Source organism: Notolepis coatsorum, assembly GCF_963971535.1.
Source record: "Notolepis coatsorum genome assembly, chromosome: 15".
NCBI lineage: Eukaryota > Metazoa > Chordata > Actinopteri > Aulopiformes > Paralepididae > Notolepis > Notolepis coatsorum.
This window is the reverse complement of record NC_140179.1, coordinates 18,291,270-18,315,554: the sequence shown is the minus strand read 5'-3', so window position 1 is coordinate 18,315,554 and position 24,285 is coordinate 18,291,270. Positions and strand designations below refer to the sequence as shown.

At 45.0% G+C, this 24,285-nt stretch overlaps 1 protein-coding gene across 1 annotated transcript in view; it reads left to right on the top strand.

Annotated features, from left to right (window-relative positions):
• Positions 1 to 24,285, top strand: part of ttll12 (tubulin tyrosine ligase-like family, member 12) — a gene marked incomplete at its 5' end in the record, with an annotated part of 98,807 nt that overhangs the window by 47,590 nt on the left and 26,932 nt on the right. The window contains 6 exon segments of the mRNA XM_084330914.1: positions 1,031 to 1,130; positions 1,133 to 1,227; positions 5,638 to 5,749; positions 19,820 to 19,971; positions 22,285 to 22,366; positions 24,146 to 24,214. Coding sequence (XP_084187040.1) covers positions 1,031 to 1,130; positions 1,133 to 1,227; positions 5,638 to 5,749; positions 19,820 to 19,971; positions 22,285 to 22,366; positions 24,146 to 24,214 — 610 coding nt within the window.

The following is a 24,285-nucleotide window of genomic DNA, read 5'->3' as shown; positions in this document are numbered from 1 at the left end:
TAAAGGGTTAACCCTCCGTCGTGTGGCAGTGAAAGGGTTAACAGTTATACAGTAAAGTACTGCACCTTTATTTTTTACAAGCAAGAACAAGAGCTAATAATAAATGTAAAGTGCACACTAAAGAATTAAAACAAATAAACAACTTAGCTAACACACAATAATAATAATAACAATAACAAACAATAAAAGAATGTGCAAATTTGCTTTCAAAGAAAATTAAGAAGAAAGAAAGACTGAACACCTAAAGCTGAGGATCAGATCGACCGACCGTTTTAGATTTTTGGCTCATTTCCCTTATGTTAGAATATTTTTTATGTAAAAATAATGGTTGCAGATATAGAGGGCGCCAAAGCTGCGCAGAGCAAAACAAATAAAAAATTTAAAAAATAAAATAAAAATAAAAAAACGTTTTTTTTTCTTTTTTTTACACCCCAAAAGTTGGTAGGGCCACGGCCCTACTGGCCATACCGGTTCCGCGGTCCATGGCTACTGGAGTCTCATGGCCGGCACAGAGAGACTCAGAAGGAGCTTCTATCCCCAGGCAAGCGCTACCGGAGTCTCATGGCCGGTACAGAGAGACTCAGAAGGAGCTTCTATCCCCAGGCAAGCGCTACCGGAGTCTCATGGCCGGTACAGAGAGACTCAGAAGGAGCTTCTATCCCCAGGCCATCAGGAGGCTCAATGACTCTATGCAACACTAACCCATCCATTCTACATTCACTGCACACACTCACTTTAAACATTCACTTTAAACACTACACCAGATGTTATCTATTTATTACCAAAGGATTTGCACTACATCTCTACCTAATTTTTGCATTTTGTTGCATTTTGTACTTTAGTTTTGTATATTGTATATGTTGTATAGTGTTTGGTCTTTATTCTTTAAACTTTTTTTTACTGTGTGAAGCACAATCTCAGGAGGCTCATACAGAACCAAGCATGTCACTGTGATGTACCTTATTATGTGACAAATAAAACCGAACGTGAAACGTGACTCATCCCGTCTTCCTGTTTCCTGTCCCGACAGGAAGCTGAGCGAGGAGTGTCCTCACGTCCTGGTGAACCAGTTCCCCTGTGAGACCGTCGTCACGGTGAAGGACTGCCTGGCCGCCGTGGCCCGCCGCGGCCGGGGGAGGGGCAGGCGGCCGACTGGCTCCCGGAGACCTTTAACCTCCAGACAGAACTGCCCCAATTCGTCAGGCGCTATCAACAGAGACGAGAGAGGTCAGTCTTTATTCACCATCAACAGAGAGGTCAGAGGTCAGGGTCTTTATTCACCATCAACAGAGACGAGAGAGGTCAGGGTCTTTATTCACCATCAACAGAGAGGTCAGAGGTCAGGGTCTTTATTCACCATCAACAGAGACGAGAGAGGTCAGTCTTTATTCACATCAACAGAGAGGTCAGAGGTCAGGGTCTTTATTCACCATCAACAGAGACGAGAGAGGTCAGTCTTTATTCACCATCAACAGAGACGAGAGAGGTCAGTCTTTATTCACCATCAACAGAGACGAGAGAGGTCAGTCTTTATTCACCATCAACAGAGACGAGAGAGGTCAGTCTTTATTCACCATCAACAGAGAGGAGAGAGGTCAGTCTTTATTCACCATCAACAGAGAGGAGAGAGGTCAGTCTTTATTCACCATCAACAGAGACGAGAGAGGTCAGTCTTTATTCACCATCAACAGAGAGGAGAGAGGTCAGTCTTTATTCACCATCAACAGAGAGGAGAGAGGTCAGTCTTTATTCACCATCAACAGAGACGAGAGAGGTCAGTCTTTATTCACCATCAACAGAGAGGTCAGGGTCTTTATTCACCATCAACAGAGAGGAGAGAGGTCAGTCTTTATTCACCATCAACAGAGAGGTCAGAGGTCAGGGTCTTTATTCACCATCAACAGAGAGGAGAGAGGTCAGTCTTTATTCACCATCAACAGAGACGAGAGAGGTCAGGGTCTTTATTCACTATCAACAGAGAGGTCAGAGGTCAGGGTCTTTATTCACTATCAACAGAGAGGTCAGAGGTCAGGGTCTTTATTCACTATCAACAGAGAGGTCAGGGTCTTTATTCACCATCAACAGAGACGAGAGAGGTCAGGGTCTTTATTCACCATCAACAGAGAGGTCAGAGGTCAGGGTCTTTATTCACCATCAACAGAGGTCAGAGGTCAGGGTCTTTATTCACCATCAACAGAGAGGTCAGGGGTCAGGGTCTTTATTCACCATCAACAGAGAGGTCAGAGGTCAGGGTCTTTATTCACCATCAACAGAGAGGTCAGAGGTCAGGGTCTTTATTCACCATCAACAGAGAGGTCAGAGGTCAGGGTCTTTATTCAAGCCTTGTGCTTTTCGTCATTTGTTCGCCGTGAGGGTTGAGTTGAGTGAGGTGGCCTTCAAATGTCATGGCAACACGTGTGTGTGTGTGTGTGTGTGTGTGTGTGTGTGTGTGTGTGTGTGTGTGTGTGTGTGTGTGTGTGTGTGTGTGTGTGTGTGTGTGTGTGTGTGTGTGTGTGTGTGTGTGTGTGTGTGTGTGTGTGTGTGTGTGTGTGTGTGTGTGTGTGTGTGTGTGTGTGTGTGTGTGTGTGTGTGTGTGTGTGTGTGTGTGTGTGTGTGTGTGTGTGTGTGTGTGTGTGTGTGTGTGTGTGTGTGTGTGTGTGTGTGTGTGTGTGTGTGTGTGTGTGTGTGTGTGTGTGTGTGCGTGCGTGCGTGCGTGCGCACATCCTGTGGGGCTTGTGGTTGATGTCTTCAGTCTGGGACTCAGACGGGGTACTTTCAGCATTCACCTTGGGACTCAAAAACAATATTAATACAAATACATAAACACAAACCCATAGTTTCAAAAACTATTATCTACAGTGTGACTTCAACTACCTTACTAATCCTATAGGCCATTGGTTCTCAAACGTTTTCATGTCCAGGACCAACAGAAATATGTGTAATAAGCCATGGACCCCCATCTGATTTTGTACCAGGTAACCCCATCTGCAAATAAACGTGTTGTTAGATATAATTTAGTGAAATAATGTGACCTGTGATCAGAACATTCATTCTTATCTCTAATCAACTATGCTAACTTCTAGTGAATTACATTAAATATTTGTGAAATGGGGACCCCCTGGAACCCCTCCAAGGACCCCTGGAACCCCTCCAAGGACCCCTGGAAATCCTCTAAGGACCCCTGGAACCCCTCCAAGGACCCCTGGAACCCCTCCAAGGACCCCTGGAACCCCTCCAAGGACCCCTGGAACCCCTCCAAGGACCCCTGGAAATCCTCTAAGGACCCCTGGAACCCCTCCAAGGACCACTGGAACCCCTCCAAGGACCACTGGACCCACTTTTGAAAGCCACCATCATAGGCTTTTCGATCTAGAAATGTCTACTACACCTCGTCCACTATTTTAACACTCAAGTCATTAAATTCCCTTGGCTACCAAAAAAATGTATCTATTTGTTTTAGAAATGTACTCTGGTGCTGTGTGCGATTAAAGAAGTACTTTTTTGGATGTTCTATGAGCAGCACTAATCACATTATTCCACCCTGTGGAAGGAGAGTGCTGTGTGGCTGGGTGTGTATTCTCGCTGTCAGCTGGTGAGCTATAGTTTCTCCTTAATTCTATTTGCCTCTCAGGGGAACCTCCTAAAACCTCTCACACACATCGCAGAGAGCTTTGTTGGAGAGCGTGTGTGTGTGTGTGTGTGTGTGTGTGTGTGTGTGGGGGGGGGGGGTTCAACTCTCCTTTCCCACTGAGTCTGGACATGACACAGGCGCCTCCTCTCCTCCGTGTGAGGGAAGAACAGAAAGGGAAGGAGGGGGAGGGGTTATTTATTTCTTCAGTAACGGTACATCCAGGCAGGCAGGGCTGTGATCATGGTTCCACACAGAGGCCACAGCCAGACGCCACCGACAGAGGAAGAGGGAGGAGGAAGAGGGAGGAGGAGAGGGGAGATGGGGGCTGGGCTGTGCCTCCTCAGTGTTGCAGAGTGACCCCTCTGGCCTTGGTCCATGACTCATCCAGTGTACACAACATTCACAGCCAGCCACGGCCGAGCCTGTTGTCTCCCCTTTCTACGTCAACAGAGGATTGTGAACAAGAGAATGTAAATCTTTTTTTTTTGCCTACTTTTTCTCCTCCTTTTTCTGTTATTTTTCTCCCATCCCAATTTCCTCTCATGCCAATTCTCCCTCCCCTGTCCTGATCGTTGCTCGCATGTGCCCCCCCACTGGTCGGTCGTAGGGAGGGTTGAAGAATCTATCGCATGTCCCCTCCGATACATGTGGAGGCAGCCAGCCACTTCTTTTCACCTGCCAGCGCGGACTCTCATTGACGAGGAGTAACGTGTAGGAGGCTCACACTGCCCCCGCCATTTTCCTGTCTTTGCTGTGCAGGCGCCCTGACCGACCTGTAGGAGTCGCTGTCCACAACGTCCAGATTACCACCCATCGGCTTCCACCCGCTGACTCTGCCAATTGAGTCAGTATGACGGCCGGCCAAGCCGGAGGCAACGCCGACAGCCGAATTCGAGACTGGTGTCTCTTGCGTTGGTGACGAGCGCAATGTCCGCTGCGCCACCCAGCCGCCTGTGAGAATGTAATATTTGATTAAATATGGATAAACAGGGACCGTGAGGGTCCTCTGGGTGTATCATGTGTGTTTGTGTGTGTGTGTGTGTGTGTGTGGGGGGGGGGGGGGGGAGGGGTTCAACTCTCCTTTCACACTGAGTCTGGACAGGACACATAAATCTCTTACTCAAACTCACGCACGCACGCATGCACACGCACACACACACACTCGCACACACACGTGCACACACACACACACACACTGTGCTATGTCATGAGACCAGGCGCCTCCTCTCCTCCGTGTGAGGGAAGAACAGAAAGGGAAGGAGGGGGAGGGGTTATTTATTTCTTCAGTAACGGTACATCCAGGCAGGCAGGGCTGTGATAATGGTTCCACACAGAGGCCACAGCCAGACGCCACCGACAGAGGAAGAGGGAGGAGGAAGAGGGAGGAGGAGAGGGGAGATGGGGGCTGGGCTGGGCCTCCTCAGTGTTGCAGAGTGACCCCTCTGGCCTTGGTCCATGACTCATCCAGTGTACACAACATTCACAGCCAGCCGCCTGTGAGTATTTGATTAAATATGGATAAACAGGGACCGTGAGGGTCCTCTGGGTGTATCATCAAATCAAATCAAATTTATTTATAAGGCCCGACAACACACGTTAATGTCCCCATGGGCCGTACAGGTCTTCTTTAAACAAGTCAAGAAGAAAACATAACAATAAGTCAAGAACAGAACAAGAACACCATAAGGTCCAACAAATTTAAGATAAATGCAAATAAATGAAAGAATGCAAGCACTCCCAGACATACCCGACGCGAAGGTAAGGAAAAACTCACTAAAACCTAACAATAGGGAAAAAAGCTCCACAGGCAGTGTGGAGGAGAGAAACCTTCAAGGGGGGATCTCCCTTCTTAGATGTCGGCGATAGTAGTGTTGCAGACGGACAGTTTGTAAGCATGCACTCAAGTGTGTAGTGAAACACAGATGAGTGCATGCAATAGCAACTGAACATTTTGAAAGATTAAAGATAGAGCTAATAGAGCTAATATCATGTGTGTGTGGTTTCAGGACTGAGGACAACCACTGGATCTGTAAGCCATGGAACCTGGCTCGAGGTCTGGACACGCACATCACCAACAGCCTGGACTATATCATCAGACAGAGAGAGAGCACGCCCAAGGTGACCCCACACACACACCTAACCCTATATCATCAGACAGAGAGAGAGCACGCCCAAGGTGACCACACACACACACACACACCTAACCCTATATCATCAGACAGAGAGAGAGCACGCCCAAGGTGACCCCACACACACACCTAACCCTATATCATCAGACAGAGAGAGAGCACGCCCAAGGTGACCCCACACACACACACACCTAACCCTATATCATCAGACGGAGAGAGAGCACGCCCAAGGTGACCCCACACACACACACACACCTAACCCTATATCATCAGACAGAGAGAGAGCACGCCCAAGGTGACCCCACACATACACATTCTCTCATCTCTTTCTCTCTCTCATCTCTTTCTCTCTCCTCTCTTTCTCTCTCCTCATCTCTTTCCCTCTCCTCTCATCTCTTTCTCTCTCATTTCTTTCTCTCATCTCGTTCTCTCTCATCTTTCTCTCATCGCTTTCTCTCTCATCTCTTTCTCTCTCATCTCTTTCTCTCATCGCTTTCTCTCTCCTCTCATCTCTTTCCCTCTCCTCTCTCATCTCTTTCCCTCTCCTCTCATCTCTTTCTCTCTCTCTTTCTCCTCATCTCTTTCTCTCTCATCTCTCATCTCTTTCTCTCATCTCTTTCTCTCTTTCTCCTCATCCCTTTCCCTCTCCTCTCATCTATTTCTCTCTCCTCTCATCTCTTTCTCTCTCCTCATCTCTTTCTCTCTCATCTCTTTCTCTCATCTCTTTCTCTCTCCTCTCATCTCTTTCTCTCTCCTCTCTTTCTCTCATCTCTTTCCCTCATCTCTTTCCCTCTCATCTCTTTCTCTCTCCTCTCATCTCTTTCCCTCTCCTCTCATCTCTTTCTCTCTCCTCTCATCTCTTTCTCTCTCCTCATCTCTTTCCCTCTCCTCTCATCTCTTTCTTTCTCCTCTCTTTCTCTCTCCTCATCTCTTTCTTTCTCCTCTCTTTCTCTCTCCTCTCATCTCTTTCTCTCATCTCTTTCTCTCTCCTCTCTCCTCTGTTTTTCTCATCTCTTTCTCTCTCATCTCTTTCTCTCATCTTTTTCTCTCTCCTCTCATCTCTTTCTTTCATCTCTTTCTCTCTCCTCTCTTTCTCTCACCTCTTTCTCTCTCATCTCTTCTCTCTCTTATCTCTTTCTCTCTCTCTTTCTCTCCTCTATCACCTCTTTCTCTCTCATCTCTTCTCTCTCCTTTCGTATCTCTTGCTCTCTCATCTCTTTCCCCCTCATCTCGTTCTCTCCTCTATTACTTCTTTCTCTCTCATCTCTTCTCTATCCTCTCTTATCTCTTTCTCTCTCATCTCTTTCCCTCTCATCTCTTTCTCTCCTCTATCACCTCTTTCTCTCATATCTTTCTCTCATCTCTTCTCTCTCCTCTCATCTCTTTCTCTCTCATCTCTTCTCTCTCTCCTCTCTCTTTCTCTCTCCTCTCTTCTATCTCTTTCTCTCTCATCTCTTTCTTTCTCTCTCATCTCTTTCTCTCTCATCGTCTCTTTCTCTCTCATCTCTTCTCTCCTCTTCTCTCTCATCTCTTTCTCTCTCATCTCTTTCTCTCTCATCTCTTCTCTCTCTTTCTCTCTCATCTCTTCTCTCTCCTCTCTTCTCTCCTCTTTCTCTCTCTTATCTCTCTTTCTCTCATCTCTTTCTCTCGCATATCTTAGCTCTCTTTCTCTCTCTTTCTCTCACTTCTCTCTCCTCTCTTCTCTCTCTTTCTCTCTCATCTCTCCTCTCTTCTCTCTCTTTCTCTCCCATCTCTTTCTCTCTCCTCTCTTCTCTCTCTTTCTCTCTCATCTCTTCTCTCATCTCTCATCTCTTTCTCTCTCATCTCTTCTCTCTCTTTCTCTCTCATCTCATAGCTGTAGTGTCTGCAGTACTCTACATGTTATAATCCTAAATAGCTGTAGTGTCTGCAGTACTCTGTTATAATTAGGGATGTCCCGATCGGGACCGGCAAAGAAATCGGGATCGGCAAAGAAAAACAAATCTGGATTTTTATTTATTTTTTGCTTTTATTTTTTTTATTCAACAAACATGACCATGTTCACGTCTTAAATTCATACTGAGGCCTTAGTTTTGGTTTTAAATTGCATATCATCATTAATTTATTTATTGTCACACAGAGCAGAAGAATTTTGCCAAAACAAACGCATTTCCTTTGATTTAATTATACATCAAATGATTTATGTCAAGGATTGCAATGCCTCACTTGAATGAAGTTAACTTTTCACCTCGATAACGTCAACATTCAGGGTGAATGTAATGTGAGAAATTGGGATATTTTTATTTTTTTAATAAATCTTGATCGGGATCGGATCGGGAGCAAGAAAATGTGATCGGGACATCCCTAGTTATAATCCTAAATAGCTGTAGTGTGTGCAGTACTCTACATGTTATAATCCTAAATAGCTGTAGTGTCTGCAGTACTCTATGTTATAATCCTAAATAGCTGTAGTGTGTGCGGTACTCTACATGTTATAATCCTAAATAGCTGTAGTGTCTGCAGTACTCTATGTTATAATCCTAAATAGCTATAGTGTGTGCAGTACTCTACATGTTATAATCCTAAATAGCTGTAGTGTGTGCAGTACTCTATATGTTATAATCCTAAATAGCTGTAGTGTGTGCAGTACTCTATATGTTATAATCCTAAATAGCTGTAGTGTCTGCAGTACTCTATATGTTATAATCCTAAATAGCTGTAGTGTGTGCAGTACTCTACATGTTATAATCCTAAATAGCTGTAGTGTGTGCAGTACTCTACATGTTATAATCCTAAATAGCTGTAGTGTCTGCAGTACTCTACATGTTATAATCCTAAATAGCTGTAGTGTGTGCAGTACTCTACATGTTATAATCCTAAATAGCTGTAGTGTCTGCAGTACTCTATATGTTATAATCCTAAATAGCTGTAGTGTGTACAGTACTCTATATGTTATAATCCTAAATAGCTGTAGTGTCTGCAGTACTCTACATGTTATAATCCTAAATAGCTGTAGTGTGTGCAGTACTCTACATGTTATAATCCTAAATAGCTGTAGTGTGTGCAGTACTCTACATGTTATAATCCTAAATAGCTGTAGTGTCTGCAGTACTCTATATGTTATAATCCTAAATAGCTGTAGTGTGTACAGTACTCTATATGTTATAATCCTAAATAGCTGTAGTGTCTGCAGTACTCTACATGTTATAATCCTAAATAGCTGTAGTGTGTGCAGTACTCTACATGTTATAATCCTAAATAGCTGTAGTGTGTTACACACATGCTACACATTATGCTACACATTCAGTTTCAGTTTATTTTAAAAAGGACAGTACACATTAATAAAAATGTCTGTAAATGTGTCAGTTTTAGCCAGCTCACTAATTCGCAACTGTAGTCCTCTCTCTCATCTCTTTCTCTCTCATCTCTCTCTCCTCTCTCTCTCTCTCTCTCTCTCTCTCTCTCTCTCTCTCTCTTTCTCTCTCTCTCCCTCTCTCTCTCATCTATCAAATGTAAATGTCATCTATTTCTCTCTCCTCACACTGTTTTCAGGTCCCCTAAAAGAGTCATTAAAGTCAATGAACAATGATTATGCAGCGTCGTGATGGGCAACGTGTAAAGTGCTGGCCCTGGAATGTGACTGTAATCTGACTCTCTGTCTTGCAACTAAACACAGGGGAACACAGGAACCCTGTCTGTCATCCTCACATGGAGGTCTGTCATCCTCACAGGGAGGTGTGTCATCCTCACAGGGAGGTGTGTCATCCTCACAGGGAGGTCTGTCATCCTCACAGGGAGGTGTGTCATCCTCACAGGGAGGTGTGTCATCCTCACAGGGAGGTGTGTCATCCTCACAGGGAGGTGTGTCATCCTCACAGGGAGGTGTGTCATCCTCACAGGGAGGTGTGTCATCCTCACAGGGAGGTGTGTCATCCTCACAGGGAGGTGTGTCATCCTCACAGGGAGGTGTGGTCTGTCATCCTCACAGGGAGGTGTAGTCTGTCATCCTCACAGGGAGGTGTAGTCTGTCATCCTCACAGGGAGGTGTGGTCTGTCATCCTCACAGGGAGGTGTGGTCTGTCATCCTCACAGGGAGGTGTGGTCTGTCATCCTCACAGGGAGGTCTGTCATCCTCACAGGGAGGTGTGGTCTGTCATCCTCACAGGGAGGTCTGTCATCCTCACAGGGAGGTCTGTCATCCTCACAGGGAGGTGTAGTCCAGGGGTCGGCAATTAGATCTGGCCACGGGCCAGATTTTCCCCAAGCCGTTGCTTGGCGGGCCAGGATCAAAAACAATGGCTAATTTAATATACTGATATTGAAAAAAGACAAACGTTTTTCTCTGGTCTGCATCCCCTTAACAATTGTGTGTATTGCGCCGTACTGTATTGTACCCATTCTGCAATCTGTTAAATAAAGTTTTCATTCATGAACAGCAGATCAGTTGTTGCAGATCACCGCGGCGGGTGATGGACAGCAGCTCAGAATGCATGAAAACACGACTCCATACCTTGTTTGTTGTTCAGTCCTCCAAACATGAAACATGTAAAATATCCACTCGCTGCCCTCCAATTCCAGATTGGTGTTGAATGCAGCTACTTTATCTGCCAACTTGAACACAGTTGTCATCATTGCCTCGCTATTGTTGTTGTCGCCACATATTATGCAGAGAGGACGTCGGCTCGGCACGCAAGAATCACCGACCTGTTGCGATAAACCCGTATTTTAAGTATGGCTCGCATCTCGAACGCGGAAGTGAAAGTGCGTTAGGGACATATACACGCGGCCCGGTGGGACTATTCCATTGGTTCTCCCAGTCCACGTGACCATTTCTAGCATTTCAATTGGCTATAGTGACAGACATGATGACTACCGGTAGATAGATACAGCTTCACAATAAAAGACACCCTGGCGTCCCGAGTGAATATTTCCCGCACGTAAAATAAATATCATTCTCAAAATAATCTGACGGGCCAGAAATGATTGCTGGCGGGCCAATGTCGGCCCGCGGGCCGCCTATTGCCGATCCCTGGTGTAGTCTGTCATCCTCACAGGGAGGTGTGTCATCCTCACAGGGAGGTGTGTCATCCTCACAGGGAGGTGTGTCATCCTCAGAGGGAGGTGTGTCCATAGATATATATAGAACACTAGATAGCTTAAGGCGGAGTCACCAGCGTCGCTGAACCGCCGCCATCTTGCCCCAGTCAGCCTTGAGTGAGGGTGAGTGATCTGCACAGACAAAAAGACTCATAACTCGCTGAAATATTGACGGATTTACAAACGGTTTGGTTTATTACAAGCATTATTAACGTGGCTATGATTCAAGCGGTTTGTAAAAAAAAAAAACATCTTTAAAAGAAATATATATTATAAGTATGCAGTATCATAACTCCATCTTTGATGTTTATAGCAAACCAACCCGTTTGAAAATCGGTAAAGAATTGAGCAATCTATGGTTATTTAAATAGTACATGCACCATAGACATTAATGTTATCAGTAGCTGAGCTGCCTGGGGCAAGATGGCCGCCCTACGACGACGTCGCTCTCCATTGGCCGGCAGCGCGGGTAAGCTATCTAGTGTTCTATATATATCTATGGGTGTGTCATCCTCACAGGGAGGTGTAGTCTGTCATCCTCACAGGGAGGTGTGGTCTGTCATCACAGGGAGGTGTGGTCTGTCATCCTCACAGGGAGGTGTGGTCTGACGTCACTTTGGACAGCCTGCGAGGTCCACCCATATAGGGATTTATTAGAGATGTCCGATATTATCGGCCTACCGATGTTATCGGCCGATATTGCCATTAAAATGTCATATCGGAAATTATCTGTATCGGTTTTCCAAAAAATCGTTTTTTTTTTTATTTGTATTATTTATTTAACCTTTATTTACCCAGGCAAGCAAGTAAGAACAAATTCTGATTTAATTTATTGTCAAAAGTATGCATAATGTTGTGTTAATTCCACAACAAGAGATATGTAATGTTAATTACCTGAAATTATTCCCTAGGATTTATCATTGGGATAATGGATTATTCGGCTATTGTAACAATTCTGCCTCATGAACATTGATAAGCTTTCCATTTTTTGCACAAAATGAGTTCCCTTCTACAGTATCACTAACATTATTGTTTAAGCATTTTTGGTTGAAATAAAATTCAGCTATTTTTTCTTACGATTAATTGCGAATTTCTTCATGTTGAGCTATAGATTGTGGATGAATACGCACAGAAATGTACACCATGCAAATGTTAATGCTTTATTTGTTTTAAACGAGACGATTTATAAATGGGCAAATGGGGAAATACGTTGCAATTTCAAGCGAGGTGGACCGGCCGGAAACAACAATGACGTAACCGTGACTACACCTCCCTATTGAAAAGGAACAGCTGGGTTAGATTCCCGGACCCGGCGTTCTTTGCCGAATGTCTTCCCCCGCTCTGTCTCCCGTTCTTCCTCTCTCTCTCTCTCGCTCTCTCTTTCTCTACCCGGTAGTAAAAAAAAACAATAAAAATCTACCAAAAACATAATAAAAATTTTTTTTAAAGAAAAGGAAGAGCTGAACAGCTGAACAGGGGAGTGCAGACGCCTCTCTCGCGGACCAGCTCAACTCCTTTTGCGCACGGTTTGGTGCAGACAGTAGCGACGCTAGCTCACCAGTTAACGACGTAACTGACGCACCGGCCGTCGTGGAGGGGGGGGGGGGGGGGGGGGGGGCACTCTCTCATTGATGGAACACAGTGTGAGAAGAGCATTTATGCGGGTAAACACCAGAAAAGCAGCTGGCCCAGATGGGATAACAGGACGTATACTTAAGTCCTGTGCTAACCAGCTAGCCCCAGTGTTCACCACCATATTTAATCTATCCCTGGCTGAATCCGTGGTCCCTGCCTGTTTCAAGGTGTCCACTATAATCCCGGTACCAAAGAAATCCTCCCCAACAGGTCTTAATGACTACAGACTGGTGGCACTCACCTCTGTGGTCATGAAATGTTTTGAGAGGCTGGTTAAGGATTACATTTGTGCCTCCCTCCCCAGCGATATGGACCCTATGCAATTTGCATACAGGCCAAACAGGTCCACTGACGATGCAGTCTCCCAAGTACTGCACAGCACCCTCTCTCACCTAGACTGCCAGAAGGGGGGCTATGTGAGACTGTTGTTCATTGACTATTGTAATGGAATAATTATGTTACGTCTGCTGTTAACACATCAACCCACATTGACCTGTTACCTGAACCATACTGTGTCCATGATGACCGCATTGTACAACGCAGTATGCCTGCAAACATGGTCTGTTTATGTTCTCATGTTAAGCACATAATCGCCGTTGTTCCAATGGTCTGATCTATGTGCCAATAGTTCAAACTGATGACACGACTTTCATTGCGACACAAGGCAGACGCTCGACCTTCTTGCGATCTCTGACAAGCACAAGCATCCTATGAAACTAACTGACTACACTGTTTTACGACGCCTCTACCGTCTCAAGTTCACAGTTCACCCCCTTCCCCTCAAAGCGAGTACATACACACAAACTGCAAACAATGCAACATCTCACTTCCTGAAAACCACACACACGTCTGCAACACACACACATACACACATGCACATATGCATGCGCACGTGCACGCCCACACACACACACCCCAAACCTAAAAGCAGGTTGGCACACACAGGGGAGGAGGCTATATATATGCTGTACGTTGTTTCATTCTTGGCACATTTTGGCAAATCATCTTCTGTTTGTATTGTCAGACTGTGTCCGGTTTTCGGCCGCCCAAATAAACTCAACAGAACGTCCGTTTGTTTCTGTTAATCATTATTTTCATCAGCTCTCCTGTGTTGTCATAAATATTCCTATACACTACAGCTCAGCGTTCAACACCATAGTCCAGACTGGTGGACAAGCAGATCGAGCTGAGTCTGAGCTCCGCTCTGAGCGCCTGGATACTGGACTTTCTGAGTGAAAGGCCCCAGGCGGTCAGGGTGGGGGGTCAGACCTCCAACACCATCACCCTGAGTATCGGGTCCCCCCAGGGCTGTGTTCTGAGCCCCCTGCTGTATTCACTCTACACACATGATTGTGTGGCCAAGTTCAGCTCCAACTCCATAGTGAAGTTTGCGGACGACACAGTGGTGGTGGGGCTGATCTCTGACAACGACGAGAAGGCCTACCGGGAGGAGGTCAAGTACTGGACCGCTGGTGCCAGGACAACAGCCTGCTCCTGAACATTGGTAAAACCAAGGAGCTGATCGTGGATTTTAGGAGAACACAGCAGGACACACACACACCACTGAGGATAAACAGGGCTACCGTGGACAGGGTGAGCAGCTTCAAGTACCTGGGGGTCCACATCTCAGAAGACCTGACATGGACAACACACATAGACTCAGTCGTAAAGAAGGCGAAGCAGTGCCTCTACCACCTGAGACAGTTAAGGAAGTTCAGAGTATCGGGGAAGATACTCCAGTCCTTCTACTCCGGAGCTGTAGAGAGCATCTTGACTGGAAACATCACTGCCTGGTATGGAAACAGCACGGCACAGGACAAGAAGGCCCTACAGAGAGTGGTGCGCTCAGCTGAGCGTACTACAGGTATTGCACTACCACCCCTGCAGGTCTTATATAACAAGAGGTGCAAATCCAGAGCCTGCAGAATAATGAAAGATCCTCACCACCCCAACAACAGCCTGTTCAAGCTGCTGCGGTCAGGCAAATGCCTGCGAACACCAGCAACTAGGACAGAGAGACTCCGGCTCAGCTTCTTCCCCCAGGCTATCAGAGTCTTGAACACTGAACTCTCCACACACAAGCACACATGAGCACACACACAACACACACACTGTATACGCTCACACACTAGCAGTCACTTTAGCATGAACACACACACACACATGCCGCACACGCTCACACTCAACGGTCACTTTACACTATGAATGGTCACTTTAAAAACAAGAACGGGAGTGGTTCTTGTATAGTAAACGGATGGATATAGCAAGCTAGCATAAGGACACATAGTACAACTGTAGATTGTATAGTATAGCATTGTATAGTAGTGTACATAAGACCCAGTGCCTCATCCGTAGCTAACATTGTATTGCACTATCGCAGGACCTTAGCATGTCTTACCATGCTTTTTGTAAACTTTATGTACATATACCTGTTATGTCTTATTCTTATTACTTGTATTATTGCACAAATGTCTTATTCTCATCCTATTCTTATTATTGTATTATTGCACAATAGTTGCGGGCAAGACCCCCCGCATTTCACTGTATGCTTGTATGCCGTGACAAATACAACTCTTGACTTGACTTGACTTGACTTGACTTGACGGTGTGAGATGCTGGGGGGGGGGGGGGGGGCTCTCTGCTGCATCCTCGCTGGGTGGGTGGGGGGGGGGCACGGGGGGCTTGAGGGCCTCTTCAAGATTCAAGATTGTTTATTGTCATGTGCACAGTTAAAGAGACAGTTTGCCATACAATGAAAATCTTACTTTGCTAAAAATAGATAAATATAATATATACAAGGCACAGTGAGTAACATCTCTGCTGCCTCCTCGCTGGGTGGTGGGAGGGTTGGGGGGGAGGTGGTGGGGGGGTTGGGGGCCTCTCTCTTTTCCGTGTTATTGTTTTCTTTAGGTTGGAGGCTGGGACTCATAGTGTAGGAAACAGTCTGTGTAAGTTGAAGCTAGCTAGTTAGCCAGTAGCGTTATCTAGCTTTACTTAGCAAGTCAGACCCACACTGAGGTTTCCCAGCTACATCAAAGTCAAAGTCAAAGATTTTATTTGCCATGTATGGACGAATCCACATTGGAATACAGGTACAGAGCAAACACTGTGTCTACAACTAATCCAATACAGGAGCAGAGTAGAAACGGTACAGGAAAAATATGTAAAAACACACAGTATAAAAGGACAAATACTAAAATTGATATCAACATCCCCTAAAAGTGCATATCATAGTTAAGTGCATAGTGGCACAAATTACAGTAAAAGTGCATATAATCAAAGTGCATGATGCACAGACACACAAAAAACAGCACTTCCACAAACCTGACTAATAACACTAATAAAAACACTGAAATAAAATAGGATAAAATACAAAACTAGCCTTTGGAGTCATTCAGGCTCCGCACAGCACTGGGGAAAAAGCTCTTTGTAAACCGAGAGGTAGAGCATGTGATAGAGCGGTAACGTCTGCCTGAGGGGACAAAGAGGCCTGTGGCTGGGTGACCAGCAGTGGTGCGTTATTGAAATCAACTGGGATTGCACGCACCTAATCGCGCCACGTGCGCGCGCTCCCGTGAATGCGCATTTAATGTCCTCTCGCTTGAGCACAGACTACAGACAGTGCCTAATTGCCTCTACGAATGGAATGTAACACGTCATTCACAACAAGTTAGGTGTGAATGTATCTGAGAACGTATTTAACACACCTGACGACCGACGCTATTGATATGCAAATAGCGAGTACTTATCTGGGGTTGTACGTAGTGCACCCCCGTCCCATGAAGAATGCATGCCTGGTGACCAGAGGGTTCGTTGATAATGCCAGAGGCACGGGAAAGCAGCCTGGCACCATAGATCTCTTCTAGAGCTGGCAGGCTAGACCCGATTGTCTTGCGTGCAATACACACAATTCTATTCAGAGATTTCTTCTCCTGGTCTGTGATGTTACCAAACCATATAGTACAGGAGGAAGTAAGAACGCTCTCGATCACACAGCGATAGAAGTTGTGTAGAATCACCCTGTTATTTGTGAACTCTTTCAGTTTCCTGAGAAAGAAAAGACGTTGCTGGGACTTTTTAACAATGGTTCTGGTATTGGTGTGCCAGCTCAGGTCATTTGAAATAGTGACCCCAAGAAATTTAAAACTGCTCACCATCTCCACCTCTGAGCCATTTATGGTAATGGAGATACATATAACAGCCTTCTTTATGAGGGTATTTATCTTGTCCAAGAAGTTTATCTCTCTTAACAATCTGAAGGATTATTCTCTCTGTCCCTCCCCCCCCCCCCCCCCCCCCCCCCCCTCCCAATAAATTTAAAACTGCTCACCATCTCCACCTCTGAGCCATTTTTGGTAATGGGGATAAATATAACAGCCTTCTTTATGAGGGTATTTATCTTGTCCAAGAAGTTTATCTCTCTTAACAATCTGAAGGATTATTCTCTGTCCCTCCCCCGCTGTCTCCCCCCCCCTCCCTTTTTTGTCCCCCTCTCTCCCCTTTGAGTCAGCGGAATATCTCTTGACGACCTAACGCCCTCCCTGTGCCTGGCACCTTCGGGCCCAGGTCACAGACCAGTCACTCTCTCTCGACCTGATCCTCTATCATGCGCGCATGATGACAGCTGTAAAGGAATGTAAATCACTACCCACTTTCAAAACCACTCCCAAAGAGCACCTACGGGAGACTGCAATTCAATACTGGCCCCTGTAAATGTCCTAACCCAACCCCCTCCAATGTACAGTAAACCCAATGTCCTAACCCAATAATACACAAGACCCTCTTCTTGGGACCAAGTAAGGTTTCGTCGTGTACAGTTACCCCACCCCGCCTACCCAAACCCCCCCCTCCACCCCACCCAACCAACCTCCTCCAATGTACAGTTTCTTCGTCAAATGTATATACTCTCTTTTCTAGACTCTTTTTGTAGCAGTACTGTCTATCTGTAGTTCAAGTTTCAAGTTTCTTTAATAGTTGTCATACAGAAGTACAGAATACTTTTATACAAAATGCTTCTTACTGTTGCGCTCCAGAGACTGTGCAAGACAAGATAAGTATGAAATAAAATAACATAGCAAAATTAGAGCAAAAAAAGATGAGGTCAGTGTTCAGTTTAGACATATGTACAATGTTCGATGCAGAATAGACGTAGTTACCATACAATATACAATACTGTGCAGTGTACTAATATACAATACTATATAGTGCAAGGCAGAAATGGAGAATGGGACGAGGTGCAATTTAGGTACAATTCACAGTAGGTGTACGAGTTGTAGTGCAAATCCCCCATCAATAAATATAAAGTGTAAGTGTGTTTGTGTGATCTAAAGTGTGGAGAGTGGGTGCTGCAGTGTGTTGTTTGTTTGAGTGAGTGTGTGCGTGTGGGTGTGTGTGCTGTGTGCATGTGTGCATTTGATGGTTGCCGCATAGTGATTATTGTTCGTTTAGCAGCCTGATGGCCTGGGGATAGAAGCTTCTTCTGAGTCTTTCTGTGCTCGCCTTAAGACTCCGGTATCGCTTGCCTGACCGCAGCAGTTCAAAGAGGCAGTTGTTCGGGTGGCTCGAGTCCTTAATAATTCTCTTAGCCTTCCCCTTGCACCGCTTGTTGTAAATGTTCTGGAGGGTGGGAAGCCCCCCTCCAATTGTGCGTTCGGCTGAACGTGTCACTCTTTGTAGTCTGCTACGGTCTTGTGCAGTGCTATTCCCAAACCAGGAGGTGATGTTGCCGGTCAGGATGCTCTCTATTGTACATGAGTAGAAGTTCCTAAGGATCTTCTGACTGACTTGGAACTTCCTTAGGCGCCTGAGGAAGTAGAGGCGTTGTCGTGCCTTCTTCACAACACTGTCAATGTGTGTGGTCCATGTCAAGTCCTCGGATATGTGGGCTCCGAGGTACTTGAAACTGTTCACTCTCTCAACCGGTGCCCCGTCGATGCTGAGGGGGGCTGTAGTCCTTGACCCCCGACCTCCTGAAGTCCACAATCATCTCTTTTGTCGATGTATGTCATGTATGTCATATGATGAATTAAAAATGGGGGACCCTGATGTAAACCAGACGAAAGTCTTTCTCTGGTCTGCATCCCCTTAACACATCCTGCGCCATTCACGTTGTACGACGTGTTTCAAGTTCATGCGAATTCTGCCAATCCACGGCGTACGACGTTATTGAGATCATATTTCATTTTTTCGCCATGTTATTCATAATTCCCTCACGGAGCCTGGTATGATGCAGTGGGAGCATGCACAACTCTGCAATGCTTCAATACTGCCCCCTGGTGAATAATCGACATGATTTGGGCTGTTATTATTATTATACAAACCGGAAATGGATCGACTCGATCGCCGTCAAATAAGTGGAACCTTTTTGCTCCAGTCTCACCGGCCAACGGTAAGAGGACGCTGATGTAATTTTCAGCGCGTTTGTTTATTATTATCCATGCAAACTGCTCCGAACAATATATCACCCATACTACATAAAGCATTTACCGACGATCACGGAATTATAAACGACCACCCCCCCCCCCCCCGTTCACCCGCGCATGATCAGTCATAACGTTTAGGATCATGTACAGTTGAAATTTTTTATATAGCGTGTATCACGAATAAACTGCAATCGATAATCTATATATGCGTTTATGCCTATATCTCACGTTCTAGGAATTACTGCAGAAAACGATAAAAACATTTATATTCTAGACGGTATATGAACCTGTGAATGAAAAAGTAAAACGTTCCTACATCCTGAACAATAGATAATCGAGGTTGAATGGGCCATAGTAATGTCAATTTAGCAATACAATTTAAAAAGTTATAGCCCTGCAAAGAAGGTAAACATCTCCATAGGCTTAGACTGGTGGCAGTGATCAAACATTGATGGATATAAGCGTGGCAGGGAATGTGTTAACAATTGTGTGTATTGAGCCGTACTGTATTTGCCCAGGTGTACGGCCCAATACGGCTCAATGCACACAATTGTTAAGGGGATGCAGACTAGAGAAACATCGTCTTGTTTACATCAGGGTCCCCCGACATGACATCATGACATTTATGGCATAGGGACATACATAACATACGATATGATACGATATGCAAATAATATACAGTACTGTTACCCAGAGATCCTATCCTTTGATCAAAGAGGATCAAAGATCCTTTGATCCTCTTCGGATCAAATAACAAACTGGTGTGTAACCCCTGACCCCTGTCTGCAGGTGGTGTGTTTCCCCGTGCTCTTATGTTCCTTTTGTTTCTTTGTTTTCTCTGTTTTCCCCACCCTTAGGAAAATATAAGAAGTGCTTTATAAATGCAATGAATTATTATTATTAGTATTGACCCCTGACCCCTGCAGGTGGTGTGTAAGTACCTGGAGGACGCGGTGCTGTTCCACCGAGAGGAGGTGGGTTTGGTGAAGTTTGACGTCCGCTACATGTTGATGCTCCGCTCTGTGAAGCCGCTGAAGCTGTACGCCTACAACGTGTTCTGGCTGCGCTTTGCAAACAGGTACACACACACACACACACAGACACGCACACACACACGCTTGCACGCGAGTCTGGACCCGTTTGGAGCTGTTGCATTGATTGATTGATTGAATTGATTGAAAAGTTTATTAACAGATTGCAGAATGGGTACAGTACAGTACAGCTCAATACATACAATTGTTAAGAGGATGCAGACCTGAGAAAGACTTTCATCTTGTTTCCATCAAGGTCCCCCATTTTCAATTCATCATGCAGAGGGGATAGAACGTTTCTATGTGCGGAAGTGGCACAGGAAACCGTTCACAGTTTAACGACTAAGGCCTCTTGAGACTTAGGGGCCTTTCTCACTCAGCCTTTGGGATCGAATCACCGCCCCGGAGCACGGGGGGGAGTGTTCTCACTCACCCCTTTTGGGGTGCGAAACGGCGCTGATTCGTTTTACCCCCCGCTGAACGGGATCAGTTGGATTAGGTGGTCTCGGAATCGCGTTGTGCGGGTGCGGGGGGCGTGACACACACAACGTCGTTACTGTCATGCTTGCTTGAATTTTGGGCAGATAACACCACAGCAACAACTGGAGAATACCCACAAAAACGATATTTATGGGCAATTTGAGAGTTCAGACCTCAACCAAAAACAAGTGGATGAAAAACATGAAGCCACGTTACAAACGCACAGCACTTCCCTGGCTCGCATTAGGCCTGGCAATTTTTGTTTGCCATGCTATTTTCTATACATTAGTTTCTTGTTTGAATGCATTTATTTCTATTAGACCAGTGGTGCCCAACCAGTCGGCCGTGGTCGACCAGTAGATCAATGACATGTAATATAATTGCCACGAACGATGGGATAATGTTAGCTGCTGGACAGGCTAAGCTAACTAGCTCCGTGTCCCAAATAGCTGCAGCTACCTGTTGTCAAGTTATTGTTATAAGGACCCCAGTCCAAGCTACAACAGTCTGCATTCCCTTAACAATTGTTTGTATTGAGCCGTATTGTATTGTACCTAGGGATGTCCGATATTATCGGCCGACCGATATTATCGGCCGATATCGGCAGTAAAATGTGATATCAAAAAATATCGGTATCGGTTTAAAAACAAAAAAAAACAATAACAATATTTGTTATATATATATCCAGTGAAATTATTAGTTACCTGAAATTATTCAGTTTTTTGGACGGGGAAACCCTGCATATATCGGTATCGGTTGATATCGGTTGATATCGGTATCGGAAATTAAGAGTTGGACAATATCGGAATATCGGTATCGGTAAAAAAGCCAATATCGAGCATCCCTAATTGTACCCATTATGCAATATGTTAAATAAAGTTTACATCCATTCATTCTGCTAGCATTAACGATTGGTTGAGCACTGCCACTGGCTAACATGAGCTAGCGTTAGCTATCAGACCCTGTTAGCTCAAAGCTCCTCTTTCAACTTAACAAGCATTAAACAAAATGGCCCAGTCATCTATTCACCTTTGTTTAATACACACAGCGTTGTCTCTAATGTTATCTAACTACTGATAGCTCCCGATATCATCAGTTTGGTGCTGGCTAACTAGCGTGAGCTAACGTTAGCTTCTAGCCACAATGCTATACGGTTATAATGGCATATTCCAATGACGTTAGCATGCAGCTAACAATGTAGCTACCGATCTTTTTTTAGGCTAAACTATCCGCTCTTGGTGGTCACTTGTGTTGATGTTAGTTTTGTTTCATCAACAAATGACAGGCAGAACACACAGTGAATGTATCCGTTTTGTTTATTGCACTTTTATTAGACTTTGCTGAAAAAGAAGTGCTGCAATGGGTAAACAGGCAAAGATGGTGGCGCCCGGCGCCGCCTTGTTGACTTTCTTTGCAGGAAACGTGACAGGAACGTGACATCATCGCCTACGGCAAGCGTAAACGCTCAAAAGGCAAACCGTAAACAGAACCCGGAACGAAACAAGACTGCAGTGTGTACGCAAACTAGAGGGGGGAGAGGGGGGGGGAGTTCGCATCAGATCTTGGAACGGGCCAGAACGGAACGGAATAGAAACGAATAGGGTGAGTGAGAAAGGGCCCTTAGCTATTGGCTGAGACATGGGCGTTTCTGGCTCAGCAGTTGCCTGTGTGGGTTCCAAGACAGAGGGTGCAGTCGTACATGCAAAGATGTCAGGTCGGACAGTTTCATGTCAAAAGGTGAATAGGTCAATATGTTCCGATGAATTAGTACAGAGTTGTTTAAGGTATTCAGATTAATCAGTACAGAGTTGTTTAAAGGTATATTTTTGCCATTTACACCTCTCTCTCTCTCTCTCTCTCTCTCTCTCTCTCTCTCTCAGGGCCTTCTCCTTGGACCATTTGGACGACTACCAAAAGCACTTCACTGTGATGAACTATGCAGAGGGGGTGCAGCTGAAACAGGTAGTCTCTCTCTCTCTCTCTCTCTCTCTCTCTCTCTCTCTCTCTCTCTCTCTCTCTCTCTCTCTCTCTCTCTCTCTCTCTCTCTCTCTCGCAGAGTGGGTGCCGCTGAAACAGGTAGTTTAATCACTAGACGTCACGGTACATGCGACAGTACAGGCCTTGTGTTGTTGTAGAAAGTAGTCCTCTTATCCTCATAAAACATATACAACACATAAAACACATAGCACATTACACTCGTATTAACTAAAGAAGCGGTACTCAATACTTAATACTCAATAAATCAATAGCTTATCAAAGGAGAGACGGACACAGGATTTCAATCAGAATTTGCTGTGTGGTTTAATGCAGGATGAATTCATCAGACAGCAAAAATCCTACATTCTAAATCCAGCATCCTTCTTTTATAATGCATATGACGATAGGACTGGTTACAATACAGCTACAATATAAGTACAATACATATAAGCCTTTAATGTGTATTTGCTACTACAAACCAACCACGTTAGCTTAATAAACAAGACTGCACTACTGTGAACTCATACAAAAGGGCCGTTAGGTCAGTGAGGAGAAGTTGTGAAGAAAGACGGGTTGGAGAAAATCTAAATCCTAATGTCCCGGAGTAAACTCACAAAGAGAGTCTGGGTCGAAGCTTCTAGAAGCAAATTCATGCACTCTATTGCAAAACAATGAGCTCATGCACACACAGGAAGGTAACTTGGCAATAACATACTCCTAAATTACACGCACACACTGGATTGTACTCAGGCACAGGGATAATCGCACACACACATGCACGTATAAATATACACACAGACATACACACTTCCTGGCATCTGGTGTTCACACACACACACACACAAGGGGACTTGGCACACACACACACAGAGACCTCCAACCCACGCACACGGAGCAAGATTAAGAGTATAAAAAGGATGAAGATGAAATTAGGAGTAGGATCTTTTCTGAAATGTCTTGACCGACTATTGAATTAAAAGCCCTCCCTGCGCAGACAGTTTGAATCGAAGCCAGTTCCAAGTCTTCTTTGTGCGGATCACGTTTATTTAATTAATCAGTATGAAGTAGGGCTGTCCCCGACTAAGGATTTGGATGGTCGACTAGGATTGGCCAAAATTTGCCGTTAGTCGACTATTGGTCGACTAAAACAAAAAAAAAAAAAAAAGTATATTTTAAATTTTTACATTTTCTTTTTTAAATCTTTTTTTGTATCATTCCATTTGGGCTGTGGGGGGTGCTTAATGTCTGAAGGAGTCGACTGAAGGCTTCTTGTCCTCTGCAAAAGCATGCAATTGGTCCACTGATGGATACATCTTGATATTTGTCTAGTATAGTGTGTTCATTAGATGGGTGAAATCCTCTTTCAGTGCCTCTGTGCCTGTTTTCGTAGGCAGTTAGCCTCTGGTATGCGTGCCATTAGCGTTAGCCACGCTTCTATGCCTCTTTTCTTTTGAAAAAAATGATAAAAAAAAAATTATTATATTCGACTAAGAGGTTGGCCAGTCGACTACGGCCCCTTTCGACCGATTAGTCGACTAATCGATTAATAGGGGTCAGCCCTAGTATGAATTATTGATTATCGCCTATATATTTGGCGCCCCACGTTGGAGGACTACACAGGACTACTTTCTACGACAGTGTCCAGTGTCTCTGGTCTTTAAGACGACAGTACAGACCCCCCCCTCACTCTCTCTCTCTCTCTCTCTCTCTCTAACTCTCTCTCTCTAACTCTCTCTCTCTAACTCTCTCTCTCTCTCACTCAAGATCCACTATGATGAATTCATCCCGATGTTTGAGAAGCAGTATCCGCAACACCTCTGGAAGGACGTGGAGGTGAGAGTGCTTGTTGTGATGCATCTTAACCCTTTCACTACCACACTACAGAATGTTAACCTTTCACTACC